At 40.6% G+C, this 23452-nt stretch overlaps 2 protein-coding genes and 2 long non-coding RNA genes across 13 annotated transcripts in view; 2 read left to right on the top strand and 2 right to left on the bottom strand.

Annotated features, from left to right (window-relative positions):
- Nucleotides 1-223: 223 nt before the first annotated feature.
- Nucleotides 224-1702, bottom strand: LOC129186737 (uncharacterized). Its single transcript, XR_008572287.1, has 4 exons — nucleotides 861-1702; nucleotides 690-767; nucleotides 561-621; nucleotides 224-468 (listed from the first exon to the last, which is right to left on the bottom strand). It is a non-coding gene; the product is annotated as an uncharacterized LOC129186737 (long non-coding RNA).
- Nucleotides 571-8550, top strand: LOC129186736 (eukaryotic translation initiation factor 4E type 3-like). The gene is made up of 7 exons (XM_054785296.1): nucleotides 571-882; nucleotides 3076-3148; nucleotides 3972-4066; nucleotides 6007-6067; nucleotides 6192-6258; nucleotides 6347-6502; nucleotides 7761-8550. The coding sequence occupies exons 1-7, from the start codon at nucleotides 698-700 to the stop codon at nucleotides 7805-7807; spliced, it is 684 nt and encodes a 227-aa protein (XP_054641271.1). The 5' UTR covers nucleotides 571-697; the 3' UTR covers nucleotides 7808-8550.
- Nucleotides 6673-15054, bottom strand: LOC129186738 (uncharacterized). The gene is made up of 3 exons (XR_008572288.1): nucleotides 14632-15054; nucleotides 13420-13574; nucleotides 6673-13274 (listed from the first exon to the last, which is right to left on the bottom strand). It is a non-coding gene; the product is annotated as an uncharacterized LOC129186738 (long non-coding RNA).
- The window catches only part of foxp1b (forkhead box P1b), a 205417-nt gene continuing 196628 nt past the window's right edge, over nucleotides 14664-23452 (top strand). For 5 of the 10 annotated variants that reach the window (XM_054785287.1, XM_054785283.1, XM_054785282.1 and 2 more), the window contains exon 1: nucleotides 14675-15079. The gene's annotated coding sequence lies outside the window, so the exon portion shown is untranslated. Of the gene's footprint in view, nucleotides 15080-23452 lie in introns of all 10 variants that reach the window. The other 5 variants (XM_054785295.1, XM_054785291.1, XM_054785289.1 and 2 more) reach the window with 5 other exon arrangements.

The raw sequence follows: 23452 nt of genomic DNA, 5'->3' as shown, positions 1-23452 counted from the left end.
TGCTCAAGCGCCCCCTGCAGCTGTTCGATGGAGCAACATGAGCAACAATAACATAGAAACCCTCGCAATGCTGCCAGTAGCAATACAGTATTTTGCATTTGTTTTGTTATTGACGTATACGGAAGGCAACCCTGCTAAATATGACACATATTAGCCTTTGACAAAGATATGTTCATTTCAAACGGTCAATTTGTAGTGAAAAAAATCAAACTGCCTCCTTGAAACTTTTTAATATTTGTAGTTATTTAAAAATATGCATGAACATCAGACTTGTTGGCGCTTGTAAAAAAGAAACGCACACAAAAGTGGAAACCAAGAGGTTGTCAAAGATGGATAAATATTAAGATGCACCACTCCCGAGTAGCCAAATTGACAATCAGGCTGACACACATGTTTTATTCTCATGGTTTTGCTGTGTGCGTGTAGTATGCGTAGTATTTCAGTGCACATCCGTGATGGGGCTCCAATCTGGCAAAAACGTATGTCAAAACAGCAAGTTTAGCACAAGAAAACTCCAATCGAGTAAGACATCGGCTTTCTGGCGACTCTCTGTAACGTACCAACAGCGACGTCAGCCCAGTGACGCAGTTACGTCATCGTCGGTGTGCGGAAAGAGAGTTTCTGTAGCAGGAGAGAAAACCAAACCGGGTTGTTTTTTATTAAGGCGATTCACACAGAGACATTTTTACCTTCTCCAATGGCGGTTCCTGTGGGCACGGCAGACCTGCAAATGGCCGGAGATGCCCTGAGCGGCCAGACCGTTTCGCCTGAAAACAGCATTGATATCGACGCGGAAGAGTTGGATAATATCACAAAGAAACACCGAGGAGACGAGAGTTCAACGCTTCCATTGCACTCACCTTGGACATTTTGGTTGGACAGGTAGTGAATTTACCGTCCTCTTCCGCATTGTGGCCAAGTTCGGGTCTCAGCAAGGGAAATAGTATTTAAGGCTACAGCTATCAGCAGGCCTCCGGGAGCAAATGTAGCGGATATGTTATCTGAGTTCTCCGTGCCCTCTTTTCTTTGTAACAGTAAGCTAGACAATCGGACGCATTCACGGGTATGGAGGATTCCCCCCTTCGCGAGGCAACGCACGTACGTGCGTTGAAATCAAAATTGAAAGTACTTTTGTACAGAAAGGGAAGCTTGAAAGTTTGAACTGTTTTACGAGTACGACTGGACTACACCGTTAATTTAATGCTAATCAAAATCATTGCTTTTATAAATGTAAAGAAAGTGATACTTTCCCACTTTTATGGGGTCACGTGAACGGTACTTGCGATGCCTTGTAAATGTGTCATTAGAACTGCTGACAGAGGTTTTTTTCCATTTCCCAAGTATTAATTCATGTGAGGCTTGCAAACTCAAAAATATCCTTTCATTTGTTTTAAAGTTAACCATAGTTTTATCAGTCCACTTGAACGCCTTCTTTCTGAGATGACCTTGTTAGATAGTGTTTCAGATTGTATAACGTCGTGAAAAAAACCTACACAGAACAAACACAACATGAAGCGACTGCACTGTTTGACAGTGATGCATGATAGTTACGGTAGTTCATGAGCTTTTCCATTTTAGTTCAATTTTGCATTCTTCTGTAACGTGCAACTGCAAGATACACTATAGAACACGTAGCCCCCGATTATCACCCAGATTGTATTAGAATTATTATAGAATTATATTAGAATGCATTAGGGCTGTATGGAGGTAACTAATTAATTTCATTAATTACCTTAAATTTTTCACCATATATGTATCTCCAAGGCCGCACGGTGGCTGAGCGGTTAGCATGTTGGCCGCTTGGGCATCTCTGTGTGGCGTTTGCATCTTCTCCCCGTGGGTGTTCTTCTGGCACTCCGGTTTCCTCACAAAAACATGCATGTTAGGTTAATTGGCAACTCTAAATTGTTCATAGAGTGATTGTTTGTCTATATGATTGATTGTGAATGATTGATAAATACTCTATAAGTGCCCTGCGATTGGCTGACGACCAGTCCAGGGTGTACCCCGCCTCTCGCCCAAAGTCAGCTGGGATGGGCTCCAGCATACCCCCATGACCCAAATTAGGATAAGCGGCATAGAAAATGGATGGATGTATCTCCAACTCACAAACACGTCTCTAGTCTGCCCGTCTCCACTGACAGTCCGAAAATCACAACAAGTCTTTATTACGCATGTATGTGTGGTCTAAATAAACAGAACAACAAAGAAAAAAATGAACACAAACACAACTCTTACTCTTCGGAAGTATAATTTACTGCATGCACTTACTGTTTGCTCGGAAATCCCAGAAAACGAAAAAAAAAAAAGTTACGTACATGCTTGTATTAACAAGCAACACACGACAGCAAGGAGGAAGTGAGAGAGTGGGGCGGAGTGTAACATGCAGAAGATTGCGCATTGTAGGGAAATTTTAACGCATGCACACGCGCGAGCACACACAGTTTAGTTCCAAATGTGAAAACTGGTTGTCACAAAAGCAAAAGAAAAAAGAGTATCAAAGTGAAAGTTATGCTTGAAATGTATCTTTTCACAAAAAGATGTATTTCTCCAGTTTTTTTGTTTGGAACTGACATTTTCCTGAAACTTACTTATGTTCTACTGCTGATTACTAAAGTACAAAAAAAAGTAGAAAAATACTTTTTTTCTGATGAAAGACAAAAGTCTAATGTCGGCTTTTGGTAGGTTCCGTGTTCATATAGCTGTAGAACACAATGTGCCTTGAAAAATCTGTCTAAATCGTCTTGCTGGTACTGAAGGGGTTGAATTTTGAAAAATGGCTGGGATTGAATGAGTTAATCATGACTAATTAATTTGAAAACTGTGATTAATTTCTGCAGTGACACATTTATTTCTGCATTAATGTTTCAACAAGATCTTGTTCTGAACCTGATTTTAGTAGGTCCAGCAGTCTCGTTGGATGTTTAGTCAATTAGTCAAAAGCCAATTATTTGAGCCTTTTGAAATAGATTAACATCTTTTCCGTGACCACACTGCATCAGTTAGGGTTAAACTACTTGTGCCAGCTGAAGCAGAGACAGCGTTAAGAGCCTGACATTTACTTTCTTCCTGTAGGTCATTGCCAGGCACAACGGCCGCAGAATGTGAGTCCAATCTGAAGAAGATCTACACAGTGCAAACTGTTCAGGTGAGAACTGGCGCCCGCGTCGTCATTAGAGATCAAACACAACTTGGCTGTGTGGCAAATTCATATGAGCTTCACTGATACCAAGCAGATCTTTGGCCATGAAAGATATGGAGGGTGAATCTGTGGGAAACATCAGATATGAAACATCAGGACATTTCAACATAGATCTATAGTATGATCGGTAGATAGATAGATAGATAGATAGATCGGTAGGTTGATAGATACTTTATTGATGTCCAAGAGAGTCACATTTCCAGCATAGTGTTTCTTCTCAGCGTGTCACTGCCAACCTCAGGAGCTTGTGGCTTGTTGCTGACCGATGACGTAACAATGATGTGCCCTTATTCCCACATTAGACACGTATAATTGAATGTGTGCAATGGTAGCATGGCATTGCTGCTTTCAAGCATACTGAAATGATTTTTTGTGTGTATGAGAGTAAACATACGCATACTTTGGCTTTACAATGACGAACGAAGGCGCCATTGTGGGCTTCGGAGGACGCTATGCTGCTGCTATTTTGTTCGCTAAACGGCTCCGACACCCCCGCCAGTGATGGCAGCTTGGGACAAGTCCCAATCGTACCACTAGCTGGTGGGACAACTTGTCTGTATTTTGGAAGAATGGCGTGGGATGTTAGCACGGCCTTAGTTGGTGTCGTGGACAAATATCCTGCACCTTCATTTATACTAAAATAGAGAAAAGTGCAAATACGGAACTTTTTTAGTTATAACAAAGACATCTACATTATAACTAATACATTTGTGCACAGCATACTATATAGGATGAGTTTAGTCAAACCAGTTTCCTTTGTTGTTTGCAGCTGTTCTGGAGCGTATACAACAACATCCCTCCAGTCACAGCACTCCCTTTGAGATGTAGCTATCACCTAATGCGTGGAGAACGGAGGCCACTCTGGTACGTGGGTGGCGCTTGTTATTTCTACAGGCACATCTCAATAAAGTAGAAATGAAAAACACCTTTACTTTCAGGAGAGCTTTCATTGCTGAATTTGCTGATTAAGGTACGACACAAGTAGTTTACCACATGGAATTGTTTTCCACAAACATCACACTTTGAGACACTGATTTGGGGGCTTTATTATATTTTTCACTCTGTCTAGTTAATCTACAGTGTGAGTTTCACTTTTTGAATTCAACTAGTGAAATACATTTTCCCCAATATGAAATCATTTATTGAGATGTGACTGTATTCACAGAAATGTCTACAGTTAAATCTGACATTAAATCCATGCTGTGCTGTCTATTACGCATGTGTAGAGCCCTCTTCATCAGGGACCCCAATGAACACTTTTGAAACACACTGCCAGAAATGTACCATATAACAATGCAGTGGTGAAAACCCATCCATGCTTTGATAAGAAAGCCCTGAAAGTGAATATTAGTGGTGTGAAAAAGTGTTTGCCTCTTTCCTGATTTCTGATTTTTGCATGTTTGACAAACTTAAATGTTTAAAATCATAAACCAATATAGTAAATATTCGTCAGTGACAACCCAACTGAACACAAAATGCAGTTTTTAAATGAATCATTTTATTATTAAAGGGAAAAAAATCCAAAGCTACATGACCCTGTGTCGAAAAGTGATTGCCCCCTTAAAGCTAATAACTGGTTGGGCCACCTTAGCAGCAACAACTGCAATCAAGCGTTTGTGATAACTTGCAATGAGTCTCTTCCAGCGGAATTTTGTTGTCATTCACCCACATTGGAGGCTTTTCCAGCATGAAGGTCATGCCACAGCATCTCAATAGGATTCAGGTCAGGACTTGGACTAGGCCACTCCAAAGTCTTCAGCCATTCAGAGGTGGTCTTGCTGGTGTGTTTTGGATCATTGTCCTGCTGCAGAACCCAAGTTGCTTTCAGCTTGAGGCCACCAACAGATGGCCGGGCATTCTCCTTCAGGATTTTTTGGTAGACAGCAGAATTCATTGTTCCATTTATCACAGCAAGTCTTCCAGGTCCTGAATCAGCAAAACAGCCCCAGACCATCACACTACCACCACCATATTTTACTGTAGGTATGATGTTCTTTTTCTGAAATGTGGCGTTACTTTTATGCCAGATGTAATGGGACACACACCTTCCAAAAGGTTAACCTTTTTTCTCGTCAGACCACAAAGTATTTTCCCAAAGGTTTGGGGATCATCAAGATGTTTTCTAGCAAAATTGAGACGAGCCTTAATGTTGTTTTTGTTCAGCAGTGGTTTTGGTCTTGGAACTCTGCCATGCAGTCTGTTTTTGCCCAGCGTCTTTCTTATGGTGGAGTCATGAACACTGACCTTAACTGAGGCAAGTGAGGCCTGCAGTTCTTTGGATGTTGTTGTGGGGTCTTTTGTGACCTCTCGGATGAGTCGTCGCTGCCCTCTTGGGGTCATTGTAGTTGGCCGGCCACTCCTGGGAAGGTTCACCACTGTTCCATGTTTTCTCCATTTGTGGATAATGGCTCTCACTGTGGTTGGCTGGAGTCCCAAAACTTTAGAAATGGCTTTATAACCTTTTCCACACTGATAGATCTCAATTAATCTCAGTTATGTTTTAATAGGGGAAGCAATTGCTTTTCCTCACCTGGTCATGCCGGTGTGTTTCTCCCACATGACTTTTTTTCTCCCTTAATAATAAAAGGTTTCATTTCAAAACTGCATCTTGTGTTCACTTGTGTTGTCATTGAATAATATTTACATTTGTTTAATGATCTGAAACATTTAAGTGTGACAAACACTTTTTCCAACACTTTTTCGCACCACTGCATGTGTTCTGTTCTAGTTTAACATACAATAAGTTTTTTTTGTTCCCAGATTGAATTTTTTTTTTAATTGTCTTTTTGTTGGTCCTCTCACAGGGAAGAGGAAAGCAATGCAAAAGGAGGCGTGTGGAAGATGAAAGTACCGAAAGAAAGCACCGTAGGTGTTGTAGTCTCACAGTACAGGCGGAAATAAGTTGGAGTGTACAGCATAAAAGGCCACATAATAGTTATGTTATTGTTCTCCTATTGCTCATGCTGAAAGCACTTGCCTCTTGTTTCAGTCTGCAGTTTGGAAAGAATTGTTACTTGCTACGATTGGGGAGCAGTTTGCAGATTACTGTGCCTCAGGTACCGTGTTCTACTTGTTGCAGTTCTAGAGCTAATGTCATATTTAGATACTGCTACAGTGACTCACTTTTCTCTTTATGTTTTGTAGATGATGAGGTTGTCGGCGTCAGTGTAAGCGTACGAGACCGGGAAGATGTAGTACAAGTTTGGAACAGAGATGCATCACTTGCCACTGAAGCAAGTATCTTGGGGAAAATCCACAAGCTCCTCCCGCACATATCTTTTAAAGCCGTTTTTTATAAATGTAAGTATCACTGTTTGTTCTTCCTTTCCGTGTCGCAATGGAAATGAGACTTTACACCAATAAGTCAGTTGGTGAGAACAAAGACTGGAGCTGCAACAATGAATCGGTGATTAATGATGACACTGTTTACGATCTTGCAAATACAGTTTAATTTGATGAGAGCCCGTTAAACATGAACTAGCACCCCTATTGCCACATTTACACTTGTAATACCCAATATACTGTAGTAGACATAATAAGAGTAAATAAGCCATTTCAGACGGAAATAAGACTCGTGTGTGTTGCTATAAATGAGTTCCCAAGGGGAGCTGAGTGGCGGGCGGAGAGGAAGTGATGTTTGGGGTTCAGAGTTGAGTTTTAGCTTGGTGTGGGTTACTACAGCAACAGTGGTGGGTGTTTTTATTAGGGATTATCGTGCCTGTTGTGAGATCATTCAAACCTGCATTAAAAGCCTGTTGTTCCAGCAATCAAGTCTCACCGAGCATTACAGTAACATTACTGACACCTAGTGACCAGTGGAGAATACTCCATATTCAGAGCATCTTCAAATGCCTTTTATACATTGTATGCATTTTAGTTAATTTAGCCATTTTGTCATTTAGGCAAACAATACCTAAAATATGCTTGACTATGCATGTTTTTTGACTAATAATAGGCTGTATTCAACCACCAGCAGGATTTATTCATTAATTTAGAAAAACTGTGATGGTGTGAAGCCTTGGAAAGCCGAAGTGACGGGGGATGACGATGATGTGGTCGATTAATCACAACAACAAGCTTCAGATTTATGGTGTAATTGGTGAGACACACAAGGATCAGACCTGATCGATGGAACAACGGGCTTTTGTTGCAGGTTTAAACGATCTCACGACAGGAACAATAATCCCTCATAATCCCAGAGGAAACACATTTATAGTAGCATATAGTAACACAAGTCTTATTTATGTCTTAAATGGCTTATTTACTCCTATGTCTACTATTGGGTAATAGGAGTGTAACTGTGACTATAGCGGTGTTATTTCATGTCTCGGGGGCGCTAATGTTAAAAAATGTATTTAGAAAGTCTTATACTGGTTTTCTATGCTCTAACTGCAAAATTATTCCATTCTTAAGTAAGGAATCCTACTTCTTCGGACATTCACTTATCACAGTTAACCGCGATAAACGTAATTTACAACTACAGATAAAATGTAAAATGATAAAATCTCTCAGAAAAGACGTTTTTATTCACCTTGAATCCTTTTTTTTCCTTTTTCAGCTCACATGGAACATCATGCCTTTGAAGGGGGACGCTCAAGACATTAGATGATGCACTTTTTCACTTTTTATTTGATTTATTTTTGTTATTTTTATCTGAACTCTGTACCTGCCTTGACTTAAAGGCGCCGTCTACAACAGAATCCAGGATGTGATTTTGCATCCACCAAGGAAATGTTACCAGTATATTTTTATAACTTTTGAATGACTGATGCCTTGTTTTATTTCGACCCTTCAGTGAATGTACGTCCCAGTCTTCAGCCTTGATTAGTTTACTGTAGTTTTTAATTGGCTGTGATGTCATGGCACTGTTTCCCGTGTGGACCATGACTTTCACAGTTGTTTTGTCTCCTGAAGGTAGCTGCTGTATTATCTTCTGGGTTCATCAGCATGAGATGTTAGATTCGATAAACTCTTATCTGCTTTGTTTTTTCAATAAATTACAGCTGGTTAGGTGCCAAAGAAGGTTTGTATCTTAAATGCTAAGTGTTTGTGGAGTGAATGTTTGTCATGAGCTGTATGTCAAATGAACAGGGTAACACTTGATAATGAGATCAGTCCAATCACACTGGCCCTCAGTTTAAAGCCATAAGCAGCAGGAAATGAGGATGACACATCGTGAAGGGTATCTTTTTTTGAATGTCCAATCACAACGCATTTCTTGCAAGCGTTGAAAGTAGACTGACCTCCACTTGCCCAAATGGAGTCACAGAGAAACGGCACATTTTCTGGCATTGCTCTATACCTGTCTGTACTTGTTTCCACCACCAATAAATTCTCCTTTGACTTTGGCCTGCATCCGTATGACCACAGAACTCTTACAAAAACATAAATGTGTCATGTTCTTAATGAACGTCAGTTGCAGTCAACATCACATTTTGGCAAAAGTGAAACTATTCGGTCTTTTCTGAAAATACTCTTTGCTGCAAATCAAAGGGAATTTTTCATCATTGCAAGCAAACTGAACACACTTTCACAGTATTTCTGTGTAATGCTTGAAGGTGGTGTGTGTGTTCAGCAAGTAAACTTTAAAGAGAAAATTCTTACATACGGTGGTGTGAAGAAGTGTTTTCCCCCTTCCTGAATTCTTATTTTTTTTTGCATGTTTGTCACACTTAAATGTTTCAGATCATCGAACAAACAACACAACTGGACACGAAATGTTTGTTTTATTAAGGGAGAAATAAATTCAAACCAGCACACTACCACCACCATATATTACTGCTGGGATGATGTTCTTTTTCTGAAATGTGGCGTTACTTTTACGCCAGATGTAATGGGACACACTCCTTCCAAACAGTTCAAATTTTGAGTATTTTCCCAAAGGTCTTGGGGATCATCAAGATATTTTCTGGCAAAATTGAGACGAGCCTTAATGTTGTTTTTGTTCAGCAGTGGTTTTGGTCTTGGAACTCTGCCATGCAGGCTGTTTTGCCCAGTGACTTTCTTATGGTGGAGTCATGAACACTGACTTGAACTGAGGCAAGTGAGACCTGCAGTTCTTTGGATGTTGTTGTGGGGTCTTTTGTGACTTCTTGAATGAGTCGTCGCTGCGCTCTTGGGGTCATTTTGGTTGGCCGGCCACTCCTGAGAAAGTTCACCACTGTTCCATGTTTTGGCCATTTGTGGATAATGGCTCTCACTGTGGTTGGCTGGAGTCCCAAAGCTTTAGAAATGGCTTTATAACCTTTTCCACACTAATAGATCTCAGTTCATCTCAGTTAAGTTATATTTTAACAGGGAGGGCAAGCACTTTTTCACACAGGGCCATGTACTGTAGGTTTGGATTTTTTTCTCCCTTAATAATAAAATGTTTAAAAAAAAAACAACAACTGCATTTCGTGGTCAGTTGTGTTTTCATTGACTAATGTTTACATTTGTTTGATGATCTGAAACATTGGCGTGTGGCAAACATGCAACAAAATAAGAAATCATGAAGGGGGAAAACACTGTTTCCACACCGCTATTTAATAGAGCTGTCAAACGATTGAAGATGTTTAATCAGATTAATCAGTTTTCAAATTCATCATGATTAAACACCATTAGTGACTATGTCTGAAGTATGCCCATTTTTACTGTACTTTACAGAAAGGTAAAAAAACAGGACACGGTTATATTTACAGTTGTCCCTCGCCACTTTGCGCTTTGAATTTTGCGGCCTCCATTACAGGTTTTTAAAATGAGCAAATGATCGCCGTTTTGTGGTTGACTACAGCCTGTTATTAATCAAGAAATATCCATATTGAAGCACATTTGATGTACTCTTGGCCTAAATCAGTGGTTCTCAATTATTTTCTGTCATGCCCCCACTGGGGGACAGAAATGTTTTTGCGCCTCCCCATTGAGAAACTAATGATATTTATTTCTTTACCTGTGCTGTCCAGACTGAACTCAAAGCTGAAGGCAGCAAAATGCAGCAAAATGGAGAGCAGTGACGCATACAAGCATATTCAAGAGTCAAATTGCATGCTGAGTACCACAAATTGGTACATGTTGGCAGGTCTGCATTAATAATAAAAGTCCCCTCTGCCTCTCACGTCCCCCTTGACAGTTTACCGGCACCCCACTATTTGAGAAGCACTGGCCTAAATTAAGCATTTTCCAGCATAAAAATGGCTAAATGAATGAAAATACAGGTCAAGTATACTACAATCCTAGTAAAAAGTGGAATAGTGAATTACCTAGTGAATTTCCCTGCTGTGGATTAAATAAAGTACAAATACAAAAAAACAGCAACATTTGTCCTTTGCAACTGACTGTGATGTCTCATGTGGCGCCTAACAAGTTTTGTTTGACTTTTGAGGCACATTTTTCCAGAAACCTTTGGCGGTTCCATGGTGGTGGTGTGGAATTTTGTCATAGCATGCCTCGATTTCCGACCTATGACCTTTGCGAACTGTGCTTTTGTGGCAGCATAACCAATAATTCAGTCAACCGTGTACAACTGCAAAGTCCCCCACAAAACAGCATTATTTTTTTCCTTGCTATTTTGGCTTTTAGTTATTTTCTCCTGAAGCTGTTTTGCTTTCATTACTTGTTGAATGATTACTGCCGCAGTGGGGGGAAAAAGCGCTGTGTGCAAGCCATTCGACGCCTTTTGAAATGAAGACCGGCTTCTATTCATTTGTTTAATTACCTAATTAACCGAGAGCTAATTACTTGTTGTCTGCGTGCTGGTGCCTGGAGAGGCTATCACATCACTGATCGTGATCCTCAATTAATTTGCGACTCCACCCAATCAAGTGGTGCCCTCAATCCACACAACACAGCAGCATGGTGGCACTAACGCATGCTAATGAATTGAGACCAACATGCTTGTTGGCGCCGCTGAGCTGAGAGATCCTGTATTGGCATGGAGATCAAGCCAGTGAAGAATGAAAGACAGCACACCCCATACATATTCTCAGGGGATATATTATATAAATGAAACTTGGAGTATTCAGTGTACAGTTTGTAAAGATTTGGTGTCTTCTGAAAGGAATTCATTAATAATTGTTGAAATATCTGGCCAACATTCAATGTTCCATTTCTTCTATGATTGTTATTTCATTCATGACTGTTGTTTGATCCAATTTACGTGCTCCACGAGACATAAATGGGTCCAGTATACAGTATAAGCATGCTTACATTTGCTTTAGTACAGACTCAGCATTTGATGTTTAATATAACGCAGGGGTGTCTTAGAATAGTCGACGATTCGATTCATCGGAGTCTGATTCGACTATCAATCTTGCAGTCGAATTATACGAAAATGTCTTGTGATCAAGATTGTACCATTCTGACAACACGGGGGTGCCCACGTCTGCTGCTGAGCAGACATTTTTACACAGAAAGTCTTTGTTTTTGTTCATCACTCACAGTAAGAGACTTTACGCCATAATTGTCCACAGATAATTTGTCCACCACACACTTCTGACTGATAGGACAGCAGCTGAAACAGCTGAAAACTTTGGCCCCATGGCATGTTATTTAGCAGTCGCACTCAATAAAAAATGAGTCAGCAAAACCTCGGGTGTTTTGTTTGAACACTCCATTCCGTGGTTGTTTACAGTCCAAGTCTTATTTGTTATGTACAAAACTAAGACTGTACAAAAAACAAACATTTTGGCAAAAATGTTTGATGAAAACTGAATCATATTAAACCTGGGGCATACCCAAACCGAGTGTGTTACAGCATGAGGGTGGGAGAAAGACTCAATTTTAGCCCACCCTTGCTAAAGAGTTAATGCCTCCAATTTACAGTACTGTGCAAAAATCTTAGGCCACCCCTGGCTTTGTTGGCCTAATGACCTTTTTTTCACAATGAGATGATATAATCGTCAAAATGACGCCAAAATGTGAAACCAAAACTTGACAAAGGGGCGGTGCATGGCCATTAAATGTGCAGATCTGGAAAAAAAGACCAAATACAGGAACTTAATTAAACGGACCAATCTGGCTTTAGGAAAAAAAAACAGTACTGTACTGCAGCCCTTACAGTTCTAAACAACATCACTGAAGCACTGGCTTGAAAGAAAGTGCGTCGCATTATTTACCGACTTATCAAAGGCATCTGTCACCGTCAATCATAATGTCCTAATTGATACATTGCACAAAGTGGGCTTATCTGAACATGCAGATTCTTGGTTCGGGTAGATCGCAGTGTGTCCAGATGGCAGGGTCCTCAACATTTTTGAGTGTTTTGACGGGGGTACCACAAGGGTCGGTGTTAGGCCCCATTTAGTTTTCAATCTATATAAATGATCTTTGCAATAACTTGTCAGATGCTCTTTACCATTTTCATGCAGACAACACAATAATGTATTGTTTTGCTTCGTCTGTGGTGCAGGCATTCACTCATTTACAGTTTGCCTTTGATGTTGTTCAGGCCCATCTGCAAAGCTGGAAGCTGGTTTTCAGCACAGAGAAGCCGAAGCTTATACTGTTTTCCAGGGCTACTGTGCAGTCCAAAAGGGTACAGACATTGACCTGGTCTCGCCCTGTGAGTACCTGAGTTCCCATGTTGATGGACCTCTAACTTTTAAGTACCATATTTCAAGCTTAGTTTCTCAATTTGAGGTAAAATTGGGCTTTTACTTTAGGAATACTGGAGATCTTGCTTTTCTTTTGGAGGCAGGAAACGCCTTGTGTCAGCCACCTTTCTTCCATTGCTTGACTATGGTGATGTGCTGTATCCTGTCACACATGCTACACATACACCCACACTCTCTGGACTTCGTGTATCATTGTGTTCTGAGGTTTGTCACTGGATGTCCAGGTTTGACTCATCATTGCACTTTGTATAAAAACACTGAGTGCTCATCCCTGTCTGACAGGAGATCCACTCATTGGCTGACTTTTATTTAGAAAGCTCTACTTGGGACGGTCCCGTCCTATCTCGGAACTTACCTTGTTAGGAATCATGGACATTACAGGCTACCATCCTCTGGCTTTTTTACTCTGACTGTCCCAAGTAGTGTTTTCACAGAACTGGGGAAAAAGGATTTTTGTTTTGCTGCTCTCGTTTCATGGAACTCTGCAAGATAAATTAAAATGGGTGGACGTGGACCCCCTTGATAACTTTGTTAGAATTCTTGAAACTAAGGAGATTTTTTTTTTTATCTCAATACGCTTCAGTTGGTTCAATAAAAGTTTAATACGAAAATATTAAAAGACCTTACCATTTCGCAGAGACATGAATAGGATGCTTTGTCTGTGGTTTATCAGAGGGTGGCGCTGTCTACCAAGAAACTGGAATGATTCTGCAGCAGCAGCCCTCAGGTGCAGCCATGAATAAACATGTCTTTCATCATCAAATGGGATGTGCTTCTCAGACCTTGATCAAGGACAAAAAAAGCCTTCAAGAATCAAATCAATGCCGCTTTACAATTAGTGTTAACTGGACTGTTAAACTCACCATTTCCCTCGGAGGCAAGCAAAGTAGATTTTAATAACTGTAACAATCATATCAAGCCGTACCCATACATGCATATGGTTAGCGGTTACCAGTGTTGACTGTGAAATATATAATACATATTATGATAACATTCAGCATTTCTTGGTCATTTCAAATCGAGGCAAATCAAGTTTATGAACCAATCCAAACACGACACGCAGCTGACCTATTTAGTCAGAAAGCCCCAAATATCTCTGTTTTCTTCTTGCATTGTTCATATTGTTACATTGTTGATAAAGTCATATTTTTATATTGTTTACAAACTCAGGGAGTGAGTTCTTGGACTCAGGAGGCCTGTGGGGGCAAAAAGCCAAAGGATTTGAATGAGAGCCAATAGTAAGTGCTTTTTGCTTCTGTTAGTTATTTTACACTTTGTACTTTATTTTCCTCATCCATTTGTTCATAATAAAAGGGAATATGTGACTAGTTGTGTTATTTTGTTGATTTTGTCCTATATTTTGTATTTGTATATTGTTAAATTGTGCACATACTACTGTATTTTATTCTGATTATAATCAAGGTTAACAGTTAAAAAAAATCTCATTCAAGGCTGTTGAAACTTTTAATCTCAAAAGGTATCACTATCAGTACCAGTCAATCTAATTACTTGGTATTGTATCGATACCAAAATTTGCCGTATGGCCCATCCCCTAGCTATTCTACGGTACCCTACCCGAGTCACTAAATCAGTCTAGACCTAAAATTCCGTCCAACACATTTGGTAATTATGTCAAATCACGTCAAGTGACACTTTGAGGAATAAATCATAAAAAAACAGTAACATTTTGGAAATCATAGTTGATTACATGTTCTAATGACGCTTCTCTCTTGCTGCACTTTCACTAAAACTGATGCATAGCATGACACCCCTACAGAAAGAAGCTACCTCTCATCTGAATAGTACATCCCGAAGGAGTACATACTACATAGTACTTACTGAATATTACTTGAATTGTGTGCTATGCATTGAGCCCCGTTTACACAGCAGGTGGATGTGACGTCACGGATATGGACCATCAAAACAACAACATCCAAATCCGCGCTTCTTCCCTATTTTTCTTCTTCTTTTCTTGCCGTCTTTAACACCTAATAACAACACCACGAAAGAAGCTCTTGAGTGTGTCTCCCCCCCCCACAACATCGACTGGGACGACGACGCTTTTGTTCCCGGCACTGTTTCTCCTAGTCGTTAAGTTAGTAGATCGTTAGCGCCCCAGCTAACTACTGTACGGCCGGCGGAGTAATCTTGTTGGTGTTTACGGTGTGATTTGATGTCGCACGCGGTCTCCGTACACAAGCTCGCGTGCACGCCTCGTCACCTCAGCCGAGCAGGTTGTGCTCCTCCGCGTGCGCCTGTTAGCTGCTCTTTAGCGAGTCGCATTATGGTAAGTTTCTGCTGTCTTATTCTCTTCAAGTTGACTTTGTTGCCTCCTGATTGCATGGCTGCATGCTGTTGTGCGTGCACACCGACTTACTCGTTTGTAGTCTCTCACAAGTGTCTCCGAAACAAAGCGCAAATAAAGCACCTGTGGGCTAATAAACGCAAATTAAGGACAAGCTGTCGTGATTTCATGTGGCTGTAAAGTGCAATCTATGAAGTTACCTTTGTGACTTTGTCAGTGTGGCATTCCTGCTCTTTTGAGAAAGTTTGGTAAACTTCTTTCCGAGCAGAGCGAACGCATGTTGACAATGAATGCACACGAAAGTGCACGCACAATTCAAAGTGGAATGGAAGTTGGCTGTGATTTCATTTGAGCAACCTTTCCTCACGTTAAAACTGAAAACGTTCAAGAAACAAGTTTTACTTGGGATGATTTCAACGTTTGGCGTTCCATTCTGCAAAGCAAGTGGATATTCAGCCCGATGCTAAGTGAACAAAGTCTATACAGTCAGTCACACGTGTAATGTGTTTATTGTGAACAACTTTTTGCCAATTTATTGTGGCGGTTATGACAGTTGCACGTTTTCTTTGCTCATTGCAGACGTTGTAAGCTCTGATGTGTGGTTGTGTAATATTGCATTATATTACATTATATTTACTCCATGGATGTTGTTTGGTGTAGTTTAGGGTGGCTTGAGCCTCCCTTAAAAATGTTGTAACTCATGGTATAATTATGGCTGACATGTTTTCCATGTAAAACAATTAAGACATACACTTGACACAAACAAGCGACAATGAGTCAAATCTTTCAACCAATAAATATAAGACCACCACCACTGGCTAGCATGTTACCAACAGTGGTTTAAAGAGAGACATTGTACAAACAATCTCTATATTTTTCACAATTACTAATTAAACTGCATTTAAAAAATGTCACAATTGTTGGTTCGGCTTGAATCAAATGACTCTCATGGCTCCTGGTATTCACGTACGTGTCCGTGGCACGTGTGCGCACACACACACACACACACACACACACACACACACACACACAAAAGCAGTCAACAATTACGAGTCATGTTCTTGTTATGATAGGCTGTGCACTGTTCCCTCGTTTATTGCGGGGATAGGTTCCCAAAATAGCAGGCAATAAGTGAAACCCACAAAGTAGCAATTTTCATTTTTTTTTTTATTTTTTTTACAGGTATTCTATATGTTTTAAGGCTGTAAACACCTCACCATACACTTTTCTCAAACAGGCAATAACATTTTCTCTCTTGTTGAAGCACTCTCAAAGTTCAAAGCTTCATTTTGAATTTTAATGATCAATGCAAGAAATGAAGTCGCTCACACATATTTCACTCCCATGACCGTGTCTTTTCGTCCTGCCGCTACTCCGCTGTATGTAGCGTTTTTTTAATCCTTGTTAAAACATATTGCTGCAGAGCGGCACCTGAAGGAGATGAATGGATTGATTGACAATGGTCTACAACCAATCACGGTGCAGAAAACAATGGGCGGTGCAGACCGACGAGAGAGGGAAGAGAGAGACAACTTTTCACAATGCAATTCTTCTTAAAGGGCCAGGCTCGGCGTGTAACGGTGTTCATACGCTGTAATAAAAAAAAAATAAAGCACTATAATATTCCCCAAATCCGCAAAAGGGGAAGCGCTATAGAGCGAGGGAACACTGTACATTCAATGCAAGCTACCGTTAGGAGCTAAACTTTGGCAAATTGCTATCTTTTGTTGACAACAAGCGAAACTAGTGCGTGAGCGTGGGTTACATCTGCATACTCAAGGCAAGCAAAGGCGGGATATAACAGCGGTACGGTCGAATTAGGGCCACAACTAACGATTATTTTCTTATTCGATTAATCTGAAGCTTGTTTGGATGAATCGAGTCATCGGTCAGGTGCTAGACAGACCAAATCAATATGAACCAAACACAAACAGTTAGTGCTTTTGTCCACAACGTACCAGAAGAGAGGCAAACATGTCCATCGCTGTTTTCCAAAGTCAGAGCTGATGTGTGTGAATGTCTTGTTTTGCCTAAAACACAAAGATAATTGGTGTGATTTAATGGACGACTGCCTCAATTTTTAAATAAAAAAATGATTAATCGAACACCAAAATAGTTGATTGTCTAATCAATGAATCACACTGGCGCCCCCTAGGCAGCTGGAGGAACTCGCTGCGTACGGTCCCTTTTTTAAAATGTCAAGTTACAGAAATCTGTGCGCACACTGACTTCTTGTTCAGAGCAAAGTAAGCTTCAAAAGAAAAGCTTGGCAATATTACTCTAGATTCTCCCACACCAGGCGGAAGCTGCATGTCATCATGGGCCTGCAAGCAAAGCGCAGCGTCCCATGCTACTATTCCTAATGCATTCTTCATGGTTACAAAAATGATATCTTATGCTGGATGAACCGTGCACCGAACCCCTGCATGTGTCACATCATGGGAGAGGTCTCGATCATGGGCAGTGTGCTATTTATAGTGTGCAACATTTTGTGTCACCGTAGCGAAATAATTGAGGAAAAAAGCTTAATCCGGGGCAACAGCAACATTTATCACTTCCATGACCGTCTGCCTGTTTAGCTCAGTGGTAAAGTATTCGTCTGCCATTCCTAAGGCGCTATGATCGATCCCAGGTATAATTTATCCACCTGCACCGTGGATATGATATCAGAAAATAAATTATATGCCTTCAAAATAAAGCATCTTTACACATCAAAATAAAACCAATAATTTAGCAAACTTCAGTTACGACTGCAGAGAGCAAAGGCCAAGCATAGAAAGCAGTGCGTGGGCAAATCGATCCCATTCAGAATTTCTACTGACATTTTTTTGAGCTTCTTGGCTGTGAAGCAAAATTTTCACATATGAAATTGTAAGTTGATGTCAGCCATTGGGAATGTAATGTTTACCTATAAGTCAGTCACTGGGAATGTAATGTTTACCTCTGGTGATGTTTACTTGGAGAAGAAACCCAACATTGTAGCTGGTTATTTATCTGGAGAAGTCTTTAGTTATTTTGCAGCAGGTGCAAAGCTGATGTTGTGTCTGTACATTTTGTAGTGGTGGTATTTGTTTGTACGTTGTGCTTATCAAGACTTTGCACCTGCATCAAGGGTAGAATTCTTGCCCAAGAAAATGAGATAACATTTTTTTAAAGTATGCACCTAGTTGGACTAGAGAGAAACTGCAGCTTTAACACCCTTTTACTGGTGGTGCTCCCACCTCCTTGGTCTTTGGATTAGTCATTGTCTGGGTGGGGGGAAGAAACACTTTTTGCTTGGAGAAGTAAAGTAAACAGCCTCCAACAAGCGAACCTTGACAACCTAGATTAAGCAAAACATCAGAGATCAAACAGTGCTGCTGCTGGGCTGTTGTCATGGGCTGCCCGAGGGAGGGAGAGCCAAACACTATTTGAACGGGCACTGGGGTCTGTGTGTTTGCTCACTTATGCACAAGTGCAGCTTTACAAATTCTGAAACCACATTTAAAAAAACACAAACAAAAAACCTCATTCTTTGCAACTTTTTCTGCCTTGTTGTTTGGTTTGAGATATCAGGCATTCAGCACTCCGGTGCGTCTGAAGGACTCAACCTTACATTGTTTCTTGTGTGTACTTCCAGAAGCCAGAATGTTCTCTTTTGGCTTTGGAACCGGTGGGCAGTGGTTGAAGTCTCACTGTGGTTACAAATGCATTGCAACTTGTTGACTAGCAGCAAACACCTGGTCTCAGATCAGGGGCACAGCTGCCACACCCTAACTATCACATCTCTGCGAGCACGCCTGCATGCATGCTCTGGTTCCGTCGGGTGTGCAATACAATATTTTTTTCCAGCAGATTGTAAAGTTAATTTGCCATTGAGGGGAAATAGTGGGTGCCCTGCCTCTAGGCCAAAGTCTGCTGGGGTAGGCTCCAGCATACACCTGCAACCCTAGTGAGGACAAGCGGCATAGGAAATGGATGAATGGATGGAAAATTGTGGGACATGCCCCCAGCATTGGCGATTTCGAACACTTGCAAATATGACCGCTAATTAGGCATCTCAATGTACGTTCTACTCGAACAGATGATGCATAATAAGCAGCACATGCTTTCAGGCTCAACAAGAGACAAGCCTGGCACATTGCACGTCCCAATGGCGTAGCTACTTCCTCACTACGGCAAAAGGACAAGCAGAGCGTAAATGCATACTTGCAACTGAGACTCATTTTATATGAGCAATATTGTTGTACATTTTGCACCAAAAACCCACATGCTAAAAAGCTATGTACCTTTTTGAAAAGGATTAAGGCGAGTTACCATTTAGCTTTAGAAAGGTGTTGAATGTTGCTCCCTGTGACTCATTTGCACTTTTTCCCCTGAAATAAAACCAAAATATTCCCACACAGGGGCTGTGGCATTCACCTGAAAAATCATCGCATCTGTGCCTTAATGGCTGGCTCACGAGGCTAACTGCTAACACTCACTTGGCCCCGCCTCCACAAAGAGGCTGAATCAGCGGACAGGAGGGTTCACTCTCTCCGTTCATTCCACTATAGAACCAACGCACACAGACGGATACAGAGTGAACCCTTTTGTCATCCAGCCCGTGTGGCACAGGAACGAGCAGATGGAACACACGCATATCAATTTATCGAGGGCGTCATCATTACCGCCCAGTTTGTCAATTATCGTGACAGGCGTATGGACAAGCAATGCATGATGAGCACTTTCCATAGAACAGGTGGATGTAGCAAGGAGCAAACATGTACATGTGTCAGACTTTCACCATACGTGTCAAAGTGTGGCTGCACTTTCACTCACTCAGCATTCTAATGTGCAGCTTTCCTGCCACAGAGACATTCATGATATCAGCTTGGAAAATAATCGTTAGTTGCAGCCCTAGAAATGACCTACGAATGGACTGGGGGGGGGGGTAACTGAATGGGGATAAGGCAGGTTATGTAAAAAGAGGTTGCAGTAGCTCATCCTTGACTTCTTGTCTGTTCTCTGTCGGCAGTCCCGGGGTAATAAGACATAATGTGTCAGGGCTATTCCTGCTTGAAAGCCTTGAGTGCTTTGATCACCTCTTTTGGATTCATCACTCCGGCTAAGCTTGCTGCTCACTATGTGATAAACTATCAGCGTACTCAGATTGGAGCCGGCAACTCAGCGCGGAGCGACGGGAGTCATGGAGACGAGCGAGCAACAATGCCAATTTTGTTGACAAGCTGTTACTGCAGCTTTTTTTTTTTTTTTTTGAATCGCCAATTTCATTTTTCTTCTCTTGGTCTTTAAGATCAAGTCACCTGTCTTTGTCTCAACCTGCCTCGGTGACATTTTGTGGTGTCCTCCAAGCTACAGCAGATACAAGTGTACTGGGAAGTTGTGTGACAACTCTTGCTGCCAGTTCTCAGTACATAAAACATCACTGTGAACCCCTGTTATGAAAGGGAGCTCCTAATTGACTGGTGGTTGCTTGTTTATTTGATATATATTTACGAGCTGGGCAGTAATGGGAAGCGGTAATTACCCGAGATGCAATGCTGGGCTTGAGCCGAGGTGCAAGCGTCCTGATGAGACTGTATTGCAGATAAAAGTGTGCAGGTTCCTATTATAATCTCGCATGCTGTTTAAATGCTTGATACCAGCAAGGGGAGATTGCTAATTGGCCCAGTGTCCCTGATACAATGTCATTGTTTACTATGATTATGTAGAATATGAGGATCAAACACAGGATCCTTTTATATTTGCACCTCCCCCCCAACCCACCAAGTTAACAGCATTCCTCAGAACATAGCTGTAGCATTAAAAAGCCCAGAGAATGAATGTCGGAACCTCAGCCGATGTTGTTACTACTTCACTGATAACCGCCTAAACTAAAACTAATTATCTCTCCATAAAAAACAACAACTTGTGGCCTCTTAAACGACTACAGTAGGTTTGGCACAGTGACGTCGTACTGTTGTGGTTGCGCGAGCTATTCATGGAAGGTGATGACGGTATCTTCCCTGACCCCTAATGATTCAGGTGACCTGAGCCTGGGAAGGTGGCGCCGCTATGTACAGTATTTGATTGACTTTACATCGCACGTCCACTTCCACACAAACTCGCTCGCTCTCTGGCTGTTTCTCCGAGACACTGACAGTGTCTTGCTGTCTAATTCCCCTTCCCCGAAAGAGGTGCGCTGATGTTGTTTGGTGGCTCGCTCTCCCAGTAGATCTTCAGACGTTGTTGTTGTTTGTCTGTGGTGCCCTGGCTCCTTGGAGAGAGTTTGTTTTTGTTCACAGGTTTTGTCAAAAGGGGGCGGAGCCCGAAGTCCCTGTCGTAGATGGTCAGTATTGACTTGATGCATAGAAAGGGAATGAGGAACGAACGCAGCAATTTCTACCGTTTATTGCAAATGAAATGAATAAGCGCTCCGAAAGGAAAGCTTTTGTCTCGCCCGTTTTCTCTACAGGCAAAGCGGTTAAAATGTTGCTTTTTCCCTTGTTTACATTTATTGAACAGATGGTTCGGGGGGAAAAAATGCTCTTATGTTTTTATGGTGCTGACGGTATGGAATGCTGAGGTGCATGCTCTCAGCGCCGTGTTGTGATTGCTGCTTTGTGTTTGTTTGGGGGTAAAGGAAGTACGTTGTTGCACTTTTACCAAAGTAAAACAGAACGGCCACGTATTTTAAAATGAGAGCCATATCAGCTTAAAAATGTAGGCATTACAGTGTATATATATATATACTGTATATATATATATATATATATAGCATTTTTAAGCACAGCCAACAATTTTACAATATAATACAGTAAGTCCCTGAATGTATTCGTTGTAATAATGTTGTGATGCTGAAGCTAACCAATACTAACAATGAAATACTAATAAAAGGCTTCTTACCACGAAGGCGACTTCTGGTGCTGCGTGGTTGTGCACGGTATTCCTCATCTTTCTTTTCACCATCTTGCAAATTTGACGATCTAGTTGCTTTTCAAACAGCCAAAATTCTGCATTACGCAAACAGCAATATTATCCCTAAAAAAGGGAAATGTTAAACTTTATACGCGAGAACAACGCAAAAAACCTTCAGCACTCAGTGTGTGGAATGAAATGATGGAGCGGATTGAGCAAGGAACTCAAACATGCGCTAAGATGAGCCATTTCAAAAAACAATACAAGCAGTTGATGTTTATAAAGTACAAGTACGCTATGCTATGCTATGTCTAAACACTACTCTACTTACCCTTCCTTTGTATGAGTTCATCGTCATTACTCATCATTATCCAAATATGTTTTATGTCTATTTCATATCATTTGTTAGGACTGTCAAATCAAGTAGTTACGGTGACAAGAAGTCCAAGTAAATTTGAAACTCGACTACTCTACTTCTCTCTACTTTCTACCGTTTATTACATTATCTCAATCTTTCAATGTATTCACCTAGAAGAGAGTGTATTTGGAGTACAGGAAGTGAAGAAACGTATTGCAATTGGGGGGTAGGATTAAATGTGCTTTCCTTTTGGGCATGTGGAACTGTGATCTATAATATGTGATATACTATGTACTATGTAACTATGTTACTATGTATACTATGTTACTGTGTACTATGTTACTTTGTACTATGTACTATGTTACTATGTACTATGTTACTGTGTACTATGTACTATGTACTATGTTACTGTGTACTATGTACTATGTTACTGTGTACTATGTACTATGTTACTGTGTCCAAACATTTTCCACCGAGGCAGAGAGGTGATACAGAGTTCAAGGAAGAAAACAATGCATCTCAGCTTTGTGATGCGGGTGGACAAGCCTTTTATTAGTATGAACTTCAGTCTTTTTCCCCCGTTTTTTTTTTCATTTTTCATTTTACAAATATTTCAACTTTCTTCTGGTAAATTTATTCTCGTAATTATAACTTAATTCTCGTAATATTTAGACTTTTACTATTATGACTTTTTTCCCCCAACCAAATTTTCCAACAATTACAATTTTATCTTTTGTTTTGTTTGTTTTTCATAATGTTAAGATGTTGAAAAAGTAATACTTTTTCCTTTTTTTTTTATTCTTGTGAAATTAAGTCTTTTTCTCGTTAGAATATTACTAATATTGTAACTATATTGGCGTAAAATTACAGTTGCTTTTTCCATTTCGCTTTTTAGAAATTGTCAAACTATTTGAACTTTATTCTTGTAAATGTTCGTATAGTAATTATAGTATTAATTATTTCTATAATACTTGCACTTTATTCCCCTTATATTACCCTAATATGACTTTTTTCTATTCATATTTTAACTTTATTCCTGTAAAATTACAGTTGCTTTCTCAATTTTTTTTTTAAATTTTCCAACTTTGTTTGTGTTTGTGAATGTTCTTGTAGTAATT

The sequence above is a fragment of the Dunckerocampus dactyliophorus genome, chromosome 8 (genome assembly GCF_027744805.1).
Source record: "Dunckerocampus dactyliophorus isolate RoL2022-P2 chromosome 8, RoL_Ddac_1.1, whole genome shotgun sequence".
Classification (NCBI taxonomy): domain Eukaryota; kingdom Metazoa; phylum Chordata; class Actinopteri; order Syngnathiformes; family Syngnathidae; genus Dunckerocampus; species Dunckerocampus dactyliophorus.
Note: the sequence above shows the minus strand (reverse complement) of the source record. Positions and strands in the feature narration are given on the sequence as shown.